Below are 13,438 nucleotides of genomic sequence, written 5' to 3'. Positions count from 1 at the left end.
CGTTAGCTTCCGTTTGGTTCTTAAACGGTAAACGGTTTCCGTAACGAATACACCCCAACCGAAATATAATAATGTTGCAACAATTGTAATGAGTTTGTTGACATCAGTTGGGGGCTGTAGAATATTATCTTCCAGGCAGAACGAAACATATTCTGACTGACTAAAAGCAAGACTTAACCAATGTCGAAGGAAACAAATGAATATGAGGTAGTTGAACTGTTTATCCTGTTTTTATATCTTGTCTTTTTCGTTCGTTATTATTCCCGAAACAGAGTTGGCCTTCTTATGGACGTTTTTATTTTGGGAAGCATAATATAAAGATGAACCTCAAAGGTTAGTTCCTTAACTTCCGCCCATCTTGTCCGTTTCAGAGTACAGTTACCTACATCATAGAGGACACTAAACCAAGCCGAATGTAAGTATCAGGTACAGGCATGTTACTACTACTACTACTAATACCCCCATATTCCCATGAGACACCTCATTTGGCACACAATTTTATTGCACAAAATTGGACTGAACATGTATTGTGAAATATCATTCTGATATAACATTGTGATGTAAGGATAGATATTATCATTCTGATATGACATTGTGATATAAGGATATATATTATCATTCTGATATAACATTGTGATGTAAGGATAGATATTATCATTCTGATATAACATTGTGACGTAAGGATAGATATTATCATTCTGATATGACATTGTGATGTAAGGATAGATATTATCATTCTGATATGACATTGTGATGTAAGGATAGATATTATCATTCTGATATGACATTGTGATGTAAGGATAGATATTATCATTCTGATATATGACATTGTGATGTAAGGATAGATATTATCATTCTGATATGATATAACATTGTGATGTAAGGATAGATATTATCATTATGATATGACATTGTGATGTAAGGATAGATATTATCATTCTGATATGACATTGTGATGTAAGGATAGATATTATCATTCTGATATGACATTGTGATTTAAGGATAGATATTATCATTCTGATATGATATGACATTGTGATGTAAGGATAGATATCATTCTAATATGACATTGTGATGTAAGGATAGATATTATCATTCTGGTATGATATAACATTGTGATGTATGGATAGATATTATCATTCTAATATGATATGACATTGTGATGTAAGGATAGATATCATTCTGATATGAAATTGTTATGTAAAGATAGATATTATCATTCTGATATGACATTTTGATGTAAGGATAGATATTATCATTCTGATATGACATTGTGATGTAAGGATAGATATTATCATTCTGATATGTAAGGATAGATATTATCATTCTGATATGACATTGTGATGTAAGGATTGATATTATCATTCTGATATGACATTGTGATGTAAGGATAGATATTATCATTCTGATATGACATTGTGATGTAAGGATAGGTATTATCATTCTGATATGACATTGTGATGTAAGGATAGATATTATCATTCTGATATGACATTGTGATGTAAGGATGGATATTATCATTCTGATATGATATGACATTGTGATGTAAGGATAGATATTATCATTCTGATATGATATGACATTGTCATGTAAGGATAGATATTATCATTCTGATATGACATTGTGATGTAAGGATAGATATTATCATTCTGATATATGACATTGTGATGTAAGCATAGATATTATCATTCTGATATATGACATTGTGATGTAAGGATAGATATTATCATTCTGATATGATATGACATTGTGATGTAAGGATAGATATTATCATTCTGATATGATATGACATTGTGATGTAAGGATAGATATTATCATTCTGATATGACATTCTGATGTAAGGATAGATCGTTAGTCTGATATGATATAACATTGTGATGTAAGGATAGATATTATCATTATGATATGACATTGTGATGTAAGGATAGATATTATCATTCTGATATGACATTTTGATGTAAGGATAGATATTATCATTCTGATATGATATGACATTGTGATGTAAGGATAGATATTATCATTCTGATATGACATTGTGATGTAAGGATATACTATCATTCTGATATGTAAGGATAGATATTTTCATTCTGATATGTAAGGATAGATATTATCATTCTGATATGACATTGTGATGTAAGGATAGATATATCATTCTAATATGATATGACATTGTGATGTAAGGATAGATATCATTCTAATATGACATTGTGATGTAAGGATAGGTATTATCATTCTGATATGACATTGTGATGTAAGGATAGATATTATCATTCTGATATGACATTGTGATGTAAGGATGGATATTATCATTCTGATATGACATGACATTGTGATGTAAGGATAGATATTATCATTCTGATATGTAAGGATAGATATTATCATTCTGATATGACATTGTGATATAAAGATTGATATTATCATTCTGATATGATATGACATTGTGATGTAAGGATAGATATTATCATTCTGATATGACATTGTGATGTAAGGATAGATATTATCATTCTGATATGACATTGTGATGTAAGGATAGATAATATCATTGTGATATAACATTGTGATGTAAGGATAGATATTATCATTCTGATATGACATTGTGATTTAAGGATAGATATTATCATTCTGATATGTAAGGATAAATATTATCATTCTGATAGGACATTGTGATGTAAGGATAGATATTATCATTCTGATATGTAAGGATAGATATTATCATTCTGATATGACATTGTGATGTAAGGATTGATATTATCATTCTGATATGATATGACATTGTGATGTAAGGATAGATATTATCATTCTGATATGATATGACATTGTGATGTAAGGATAGATATTATCATTCTGATATGACATTGTGATGTAAGGATAGATATTATCATTCTGATATATGACATTGTGATGTAAGCATAGATATTATCATTCTGATATATGACATTGTGATGTAAGGATAGATATTATCATTCTGATATGTAAGGATAGATATTATCATTCTGATATGACATTGTGATATAAAGATTGATATTATCATTCTGATATGATATGACATTGTGATGTAAGGATAGATATTATCATTCTGATATGACATTGTGATGTAAGGATAGATATTATCATTCTGATATGATATTGTGATGTAAGGATAGATAATATCATTGTGATATAACATTGTGATGTAAGGATAGATATTATCATTCTGATATGACATTGTGATTTAAGGATAGATATTATCATTCTGATATGTAAGGATAAATATTATCATTCTGATAGGACATTGTGATGTAAGGATAGATATTATCATTCTGATATGTAAGGATAGATATTATCATTCTGATATGACATTGTGATGTAAGGATTGATATTATCATTCTGATATGATATGACATTGTGATGTAAGGATAGATATTATCATTCTGATATGATATGACATTGTGATGTAAGGATAGATATTATCATTCTGATATGACATTGTGATGTAAGGATAGATATTATCATTCTGATATTGACATTGTGATGTAAGCATAGATATTATCATTCTGATATATGACATTGTGATGTAAGGATAGATATTATCATTCTGATATGATATGACATTGTGATGTAAGGATAGATATTATCATTCTGATATGACATTGTGATGTAAGGATATACATTATCATTCTGATATGTAAGGATAGATATTTTCATTCTGATATGTAAGGATAGATATTATCATTCTGATATGACATTGTGATGTAAGGATAGATATTATCATTCTGATATGACATTGTGATGTAAGGATAGATATTATCATTCTGATATGACATTGTGATGTAAGGATAGATATTATCATTCTGATATGACATTGTGATGTAAGGATAGATATTATCATTCTGATATGACATTGTGATGTAAGGATAGATATTATCATTCTGATATGTAATGATAGATATTATCATTCTGATATGTCATTGTGATGTAAGGATAGATATCATTCTGATATGTAAGGATAGATATTATCATTCTGATATGACATTGTGATGTAAGGATAGATATTATCATTCTGATATGATATGACATTGTGATGTAAGGATAGATATTATCATTCTGATATATGACTTTGTGATGTAAGGATAGATATAATCATTCCGATATGACATTGTGATGTAAGGATAGATATTATCATTCTGATATGACATTGTGATGCAAGGATAGATATTATCATTCTGATATGACATTGTGATGTAAGGATAGATATTATCATTCTGATATGATATGACATTGTGATGTAAGGATAGATGTCGTCATTCTGATATGACATTGTGATGTAAGGATAGATATTACCATTCTGATATGATATGACATTGTGATGTAAGGATAGATATTATCATTCTGATATGACATTGTGATGTAAGGATAGATATTATCATTCTGATATGACATTGTGATGTAAGGATAGATATTATCATTGTGATATGACATTGTGATGTAAGGATAGATATTATCATTCTGATATGATATGACATTGTGATGTAAGGATAGATGTCGTCATTCTGATATGACATTGTGATGTAAGGATAGATATTATCATTCTGATATGACATTGTTATGTAAGGATAGATATTATCATTCTGATATGATATGACATTGTGATATAAGGATAGATATTATCATTCTGATATGATATGACATTGTGATGTTAGGATAGATATCATCATTCTCATATATGACATTGTGATGTAAGGATAGATATTATCATTCTGATATGATATGTCATTGTGATGTAAGGATAGATTTTATCATTCTGATATAACATTGTGATGTAAGGATAGACATTATCATTCTGATATGACATTGTGATGCAAGGATAGATATTATCATTCTGATATGACATTGTGATGTAAGGATAGATATTATCATTCTGATATATGACTTTGTGATGTAAGGATAGATATAATCATTCCGATATGACATTGTGATGTAAGGATAGATATTATCATTCTGATATATGACTTTGTGATGTAAGGATAGATATAATCATTCCGATATGACATTGTGATGTAAGGATAGATATTATCATTCTGATATGACATTGTGATGCAAGGATAGATATTATCATTCTGATATGACATTGTGATGTAAGGATAGATATTATCATTCTGATATGACATTGTGATGTAAGGATAGATATTATCATTCTGATATGACATTGTGATGTAAGGATAGATATTATCATTCTGATATGACATTGTGATGTAAGGATAGATATTATCATTCTGATATGATATGACATTGTGATGTAAGGATATATATTATCATTCTGATATGACATTGTGATGTAAGGATAGATGTCGTCATTCTGATATGACATTGTGATGTAAGGATAGATATTATCATTCTGATATGACATTGTTATGTAAGGATAGATATTATCATTCTGATATGATATGACATTGTGATATAAGGATAGATATTATCATTCTGATATGATATGTCATTGTGATGTAAGGATAGATTTTATCATTCTGATATAACATTGTGATGTAAGGATAGATATTATCATTCTGATATGACATTGTGATGTAAGGATAGATATTATCATTCTGATATGACATTGTGATGTAAGGATAGATATTATCATTCTGATATGACATTGTGATGTAAGGATAGACATTATCATTCTGATATGACATTGTGATGTAAGGATAGATATTATCATTCTGATATAACATTGTGATGTAAGGATAGACATTATCATTCTGATATAACATTGTGATGTAAGGATAGACATTATCATTCTGATATGACATTGTGATGTAAGGATAGATATTATCATTCTGATATGACATTGTGATGTAAGGATAGATGTTATCATTCTGATATGACATTGTGATGTAAGGATAGATATTATCATTCTGATATGACATTGTGATGTAAGGATAGATGTTATCATTCTGATATGACATTGTGATGTAAGGATAGATATTACGATTCTGATATGATATGACATTGTGATGTAAGGATAGATATTATCATTCTGATATAACATTGTGATGTAAGGATAGACATTATCATTCTGATATAACATTGTGATGTAAGGATAGATATTATCATTCTGATATGACATTGTGATGTAAGGATAGATGTTATCATTCTGATATGACATTGTGATGTAAGGATAGATATTACGATTCTGATATGATATGACATTGTGATGTAAGGATAGATATTATCATTCTGATATGACATTGTGATGTAAGGATAGAAAGTATCATTCTGATATGATATGACATTGTGATGTAAGGATAGATATCATCATTCTCATATGACATTGTCATGTAGGGATAGATATTATCATTCTGATATGACATTGTGATGTATGGATAGATATTATCATTCTGATATGATATGACATTGTCATGTAAGGATTGATATAATCATTCTGATATGACATTGTTACGTAAGGATAGATATTATCATTCTGATATGTAAGGATATATATTATAATTCTGATATGATATTGTGATGTAAGGATACATATTATCATTCTGATATGATATGACATTGTGATGTAAGGATAGATATTATCATTCTGATATGATATGACAATGTGATGTAAGGATAGATATTATCATTCTGATATGACATTGTGATGTAAGGATAGACATTATCATTCTGATATGACAATGTGATGTAAGGATAGATATTACCATTCTGATAGACGTTGTGATGTAAGGATAGAAAGTATCATTCTGATATGATATGACATTGTGATGTAAGGATAGATATCATCATTCTCATATGACATTGTCATGTAGGGATAGATATTATCATTCTGATATGACATTGTGATGTATGGATAGATATTATCATTCTGATATGATATGACATTGTCATGTAAGGATTGATATAATCATTCTGATATGACATTGTTACGTAAGGATAGATATTATCATTCTGATATGTAAGGATATATATTATAATTCTCATATGACATTGTGATGTAAGGATACATATTATCATTCTGATATGATATGACATTGTGATGTAAGGATAGATATTATCATTCTGATATGATATGACAATGTGATGTAAGGATAGATATTATCATTCTGATATGACATTGTGATTTAAGGATAGATATTATCATTCTGTTATATGACATTGTGATGTAAGGATAGATATTATCATTCTGATATATGACATTGTGATGTAAGGATAGATATTATCATTCTGATATGTAAGGATAGATATTATCATTCTGATATGACATTGTGATTTAAGGATAGATATTATCATTCTGATATGACATTGTGATGTAAGGATAGACATTATCATTCTGTTATATGACATTGTGATGTAAGGATAGATATTATCATTCTGATATGTCATTGTGATGTAAGGATAGATATTATCATTCTGATATGTAAGGATAGATATTATCATTCTGATATGTCATTGTGATGTAAGGATAGATATTATCATTCTGATATGTAAGGATAGATATTATCATTCTGATATGACATTGTTATGTAAGGATAGATATTATAATTCTCATATATGACATTGTGATGTAAAGATAGATATTATCATTCTGATATGTAATTGTGATGTAAGGATAGATATTATAATTCTGATATGTAAGGATAGATATTATCATTCTGATATGTAAGGATAGATATTATCATTCTGATATGACATTGTGATGTAAGGATAGATATTATCATTCTGATATGATGACATTGTGATGTAAGGATAGATATTATCATTCTGATATGATGACATTGTGATGTAAGGATAGATATTATCATTCTGATATGATGACATTGTGATGTAAGGATAGATATTATCATTCTGATATGACATTGTGATGTAAGGATAGATATTATCATTCTTATATGACATTGTGATGTAAGGATAGATATTATCATTCTGATATAACATTGTGATGTAAGGATAGATATTATCATTCTGATATGACATGACATTGTGATGTAAGGATAGATCGTTAGTCTGATATGACATTGTGATGTAAGGATAGATATTATCATTCTGATATGATATGACTTTGTGATGTAAGGATAGATATTATCATTCTGATATATGACATTGTGATGTAAGGATAGATATTATCATTCTGATATGACATTGTGATGTAAGGATAGATATTATCATTATGATATGACATTGTGATGTAAGGATAGATATTATCATTCTGATATGATATGACATTGTGATGTAAGGATAGATATTATCATTCTGATATGATATGACATTGTGATGTAAGGATAGATATTATCATTCTGATATGATATGACATTGTGATATAAGGATAGATATTATCATTCTGATATGATTTAACATTGTGATGTAAGGATAGATCGTTAGTCTATGACATTGTGATGTAAGGATAGATATTATCATTCTGATATGACATTGTGAAGTAAGGATAGATCGTTAGTCTGATATGACACTATGGTGATTCAGTCAGTTCATTTTTAACATGTCGTCATTTTTGACATGTATCAATTTGCAACATTGGAGCCAAATCATAGGCCTACAAAATTTTCCTCCAAATGAATGCAGTGCTGTGTTTAACTTACGATTAGTACATTTAGCATAGCTGTTGCATCGCTAGTTTATTCTGACTGTTTTGATTGTTTTTGTGCTTTTTAAATAACATTGTAAATTTGATCTATCTGTGTGTGTTTTTGTTAGTCGTGTGATGAGCAAGCTTCCTTTTCAATGGTCATCGTACTAAAACCTTGTCACTTCCTGTCTGAATGTCCTGTACAGGAAGAGAGCGGCTGCAAAGCATCTAATTGAGCGCTACTTTTGCCAGTTAACAGAGGGCTGTGGAAATGGGGCCTGCACGAATGAGTTCTGTGCTTCGTGTCTTGGTTTTCAACCGCTGGATCACAACACGGCAGCTATCAGAGCCCTGGAGCTCTATAAAATGAATGCCAAACTGTGTGGTCGTCACTCTGCTGCCTTCCCTGACAACAGCAGTGCCAAAGAAACCCACCCTGCCTTATCGGGCGACCGTCACGGGAAGATGCCAGACCACGAAGACAACCTGTTTCCCCCTAGGGAAGACTTCAGAGGTAAACACAATAATTTTCACAGTCCCAAAATGGCACCCTGAATAGTGCACTGCCCTGTGTGACCTTTTTTTTCCCTCTATTGCTATTCAATGTTCATTCATTTTAGAGAGAATCAAATGGTTGCTCATGCATTAATTTTAGAGAGAATCACATTTTTGCACGTGTATTCATTTTAGAGAGAATTAAATGGCTGCCCATGCATTCATTTTAGAGAATCAAATGGTTGCTCATGCATTAATTTTAGAGAGAATCACATTTTTGCACGTGTATTCATTTTAGAGAGAATTAAATGGCTGCCCATGCATTCATTTTAGAGAATCAAATGGTTGCTCATGCATTCATTTTAGAGTGAATCAAATGGTTGCCCATGCATTCATTTTAGAGTGAATCAAATGGTTGCCCATGCATTCATTTTAGAGAGAATTAAATGGCTGCCCATGTATTCATTTTATCTGTGATCTCTCTGTGTCCAGAGGTGCATTACCTGACTGAGGAGAAGGTGTACGAGATCCTGAGTATCTGCGAGGGGAAGAAGGACTACTCTCCTCTGATCCGAGTCATCGGGAGGATCTTCTCCAGCGCTGACGCTCTGGTGCAGAGCTTCAGGAAAGACAAGGAACAACACCCCAACACCAAGGAGCAGCGCAAGACCCACCAGGCCAAAGATGAGGACAAGGACGAGGATGACAAGGAGAGAACCACGGCCATGGAGCAGGAATCAGAGGAATCGGAGGCCTCGGCGTCCATGGAAGGAGCGACGGGATCGACGGAGAACAGACTGGGTCCTGTCGAGGTCTCTGTGGACATAGAAGCTGTGAGGAGAGTGTACGACAGACTCCTCTCCAACGAGAAGATCGAATCAGCCTTCCTCAACGCCCTGGTCTACCTAACTCCCAACGTAGAGCTGGATCTAACCTATCTAGACGTGTACGACACCAACCCAGACTACCTAAACATCTTCATCATCGTGATGGAGAACAGCAGCCTTCACAGCCCAGAGTACCTGGAGATGGCCATGCCTCTGTTCTGTAAGTGTATGAGTAAACTCCCTCTGCCTGCCCTGGCCAAGCTGACTCGCCTGTGGTCTCAGTACAGTGTAGAGCACATCAGGCGTATGATGGAGACCTTCCAGCAGCTCATCACCTACACGGTAACGTTACATTCTTGATCAGATTAGAGTTTTTTTTTTAAATTTCATTCAGGCTCGCAGTCCACAAGACTGAATTATACAGAATGCACAGTTACATGCTCAATATTCTTTATGCATTTTGTCATTTTTTTTTCTACCTAGCTAGAGTTTGATTCCTCTGTAATGAATAGCGCTAACTCAATCTAAACCAGAAGTGATTTGTCACATGCACAGGATACAGCAGGTGTAAACAGTACAGTGAAATGCTTTTAGCTGTTATACACATTTAAATGTATTATTCTCATTTCTTAAGGTAATCAGCAACGAGTACGACAGCGACAGTCTGGTCAACGATGATGAGTGTGTGGTGGCTGCAGCCAAGTGTCTGAAGGTACTGCCTTGGTCAATCTGATCTGACAGACATGCTCGTTCCATACAAACTATTAGCAATACCTAGGAGTAGAACCAAGGGGTCTATTAGCAATACCTAGGAGTAGAACCAAGGGGTCTATTAGCAATACCTAGGAGTAGATCCAAGGGGCCTATTAGCAATACCTAGGAGTAGAACCATGGCCTATTAGCAATACCTAGGAGTAGAACCATGGCCTATTAGCAATACCTAGGAGTAGAACCAAGGTATCTATTAGCAATACCTAGGAGTAGAACCAAGGTCCATTACCTAGGAGTAGAACCAAGGGGACTATTAGCAATACCTAGGAGTAGAACGATGGTCCATTACCTAGGAGTAGAACCAAGGGGTCTATTAGCAATACCTAGGAGTAGACCCAAGGGGTCTATTAGCAATACCTAGGAGTAGAACCAAGGTCTATTAACAATACCTAGGAGTAGAACCAAGGTCTATTAACAATACCTAGGAGTAGAACCAAGGTCTATTAACAATACCTAGGAGTAGAACCAAGGTCTATTAACAATACCTAGGAGTAGAACCAAGGGGTCTATTAGCAATACCTAGGAGTAGAACCAAGGGGTCTATTAGCAATACCTAGGAGTAGAACCAAGGGGTCTATTAGCAATACCTAGGAGTAGAACCAAGGGGTCTATTAGCAATACCTAGGAGTAGAACCAAGGGGTCTATTAGCAATACCTAGGAGTAGAACCAAGGGGTCTATTAGCAATACCTAGGAGTAGAACCAAGGGGTCCATTAGCAGTACCTAGGAGTAGAACCAAGGGGTCCATTAGCAATACCTAGGAGTAGAACCAAGGGGTCCATTAGCAATACCTAGGAGTAGATCCAAGGGGCCTATTAGCAATACCTAGGAGTAGAACCATGGCCTATTAGCAATACCTAGGAGTAGAACCAAGGTCTATTAACAATACCTAGGAGTAGAACCAAGGTCTATTAACAATACCTAGGAGTAGAACCAAGGTCTATTAACAATACCTAGGAGTAGAACCAAGGTCTATTAGCAATACCTAGGAGTAGAACCAAGGGGTCTATTAGCAATACCTAGGAGTAGAACCAAGGGGTCTATTAGCAATACCTAGGAGTAGAACCAAGGGGTCTATTAGCAATACCTAGGAGTAGAACCAAGGGGTCTATTAGCAATACCTAGGAGTAGAACCAAGGGGTCTATTAGCAGTACCTAGGAGTAGAACCAAGGGGTCCATTAGCAATACCTAGGAGTAGAACCAAGGGGTCCATTAGCAATACCTAGGAGTAGAACCAAGGGGTCCATTAGCAATACCTAGGAGTAGAACCAAGGGGTCCATTAGCAATACCTAGGAGTAGAACCAAGGGGTCCATTAGCAATACCTAGGAGTAGAACCAAGGGGTCCATTAGCAATACCTAGGAGTAGAACCAAGGGGTCCATTAGCAATACCTAGGAGTAGAACCAAGGGGCCTATTAACAATACCTAGGAGTAGAACCAAGGGGTCTATTAGCAATACCTAGGAGTAGAACCAAGGGGTCTATTAGCAATACCTAGGAGTAGAACCAAGGGGTCCATTAGCAGTACCTAGGAGTAGAACCAAGGGGTCCATTAGCAATACCTAGGAGTAGAACCAAGGGGTCCATTAGCAATACCTAGGAGTAGATCCAAGGGGCCTATTAGCAATACCTAGGAGTAGAACCATGGCCTATTAGCAATACCTAGGAGTAGAACCAAGGTCTATTAACAATACCTAGGAGTAGAACCAAGGTCTATTAACAATACCTAGGAGTAGAACCAAGGTCTATTAACAATACCTAGGAGTAGAACCAAGGTCTATTAGCAATACCTAGGAGTAGAACCAAGGGGTCTATTAGCAATACCTAGGAGTAGAACCAAGGGGTCTATTAGCAATACCTAGGAGTAGAACCAAGGGGTCTATTAGCAATACCTAGGAGTAGAACCAAGGGGTCTATTAGCAATACCTAGGAGTAGAACCAAGGGGTCTATTAGCAGTACCTAGGAGTAGAACCAAGGGGTCCATTAGCAATACCTAGGAGTAGAACCAAGGGGTCCATTAGCAATACCTAGGAGTAGAACCAAGGGGTCCATTAGCAATACCTAGGAGTAGAACCAAGGGGTCCATTAGCAATACCTAGGAGTAGAACCAAGGGGTCCATTAGCAATACCTAGGAGTAGAACCAAGGGGTCCATTAGCAATACCTAGGAGTAGAACCAAGGGGCCTATTAACAATACCTAGGAGTAGAACCAAGGCTGGGAGCAGAACACTCTCGCCCCACAGCTATGGAACGACTTGCCCTGTCAGGTAAGAGGTACAGAAACAGTCAAGGTTTTTGAAAATGCACCTTTTTAGCCTTTAAACAATGATTTTACTGTCCTTTTAAAGATTTCTGTATTATTTTATATATATTCTTTTAATATTTATATTTTATTGTAGACTTTTTAAAAATTTGATTTAATTTGTATTCTTAAACAATAACAACCATAAAAGAGACAATAAACAGACGACCACGTCAATGCCATCACACCTGCTCAGACTCAGTCTCGCAACTACACCCTCCTCATCACCCTCCTCATCCTTCATCCCCTGGGTCTTTCCCGTGCTTGTACTACTCTATGCCACATGGCTCATTGACCGTTCTATTTTCATCCGTACCTTTTCAATATTTAAAAAGTAATACACTTGATTCATCTACTGTCGTTGTGATGAAGGATCATTTGCTTTCCAGTTTGAAAAAAATATATAAAAATCATTGACGAGAAAAGTATGAGCCACCCGATTTTGGGTATCTCACCGCATCAATTAGAAGCCACC

The 13,438-nt window shown here is 33.9% G+C and overlaps 1 protein-coding gene across 5 annotated transcripts in view; it reads left to right on the top strand.

Annotated features, from left to right (window-relative positions):
* LOC100194730 (ubiquitin-protein ligase E3A) overlaps positions 1-13,438 on the top strand; it is a 211,333-nt gene that overhangs the window by 794 nt on the left and 197,101 nt on the right. The window contains exons 1-5 of one of the 5 annotated variants that reach the window (XM_045687999.1): positions 1-207; positions 372-415; positions 8,983-9,080; positions 9,554-10,230; positions 10,523-10,600. The exon at positions 1-207 is cut by the window's left edge and continues 491 nt beyond it. In XM_045687999.1, the coding sequence (XP_045543955.1) occupies positions 181-207; positions 372-415; positions 8,983-9,080; positions 9,554-10,230; positions 10,523-10,600 (924 nt within the window). In that variant the 5' untranslated portion in view covers positions 1-180. Of the gene's footprint in view, positions 208-371; positions 427-8,772; positions 9,081-9,553; positions 10,231-10,522; positions 10,601-13,438 lie in introns of all 5 variants that reach the window. The other 4 variants (XM_045687997.1, XM_045688001.1, XM_045687998.1 and 1 more) reach the window with 4 other exon arrangements.

Source organism: Salmo salar, chromosome ssa10, assembly GCF_905237065.1.
Source record: "Salmo salar chromosome ssa10, Ssal_v3.1, whole genome shotgun sequence".
Classification (NCBI taxonomy): domain Eukaryota; kingdom Metazoa; phylum Chordata; class Actinopteri; order Salmoniformes; family Salmonidae; genus Salmo; species Salmo salar.
The sequence above is the reverse complement of the archived record's forward strand: the minus strand, read 5'-3'. Positions and strand labels throughout refer to the sequence as shown.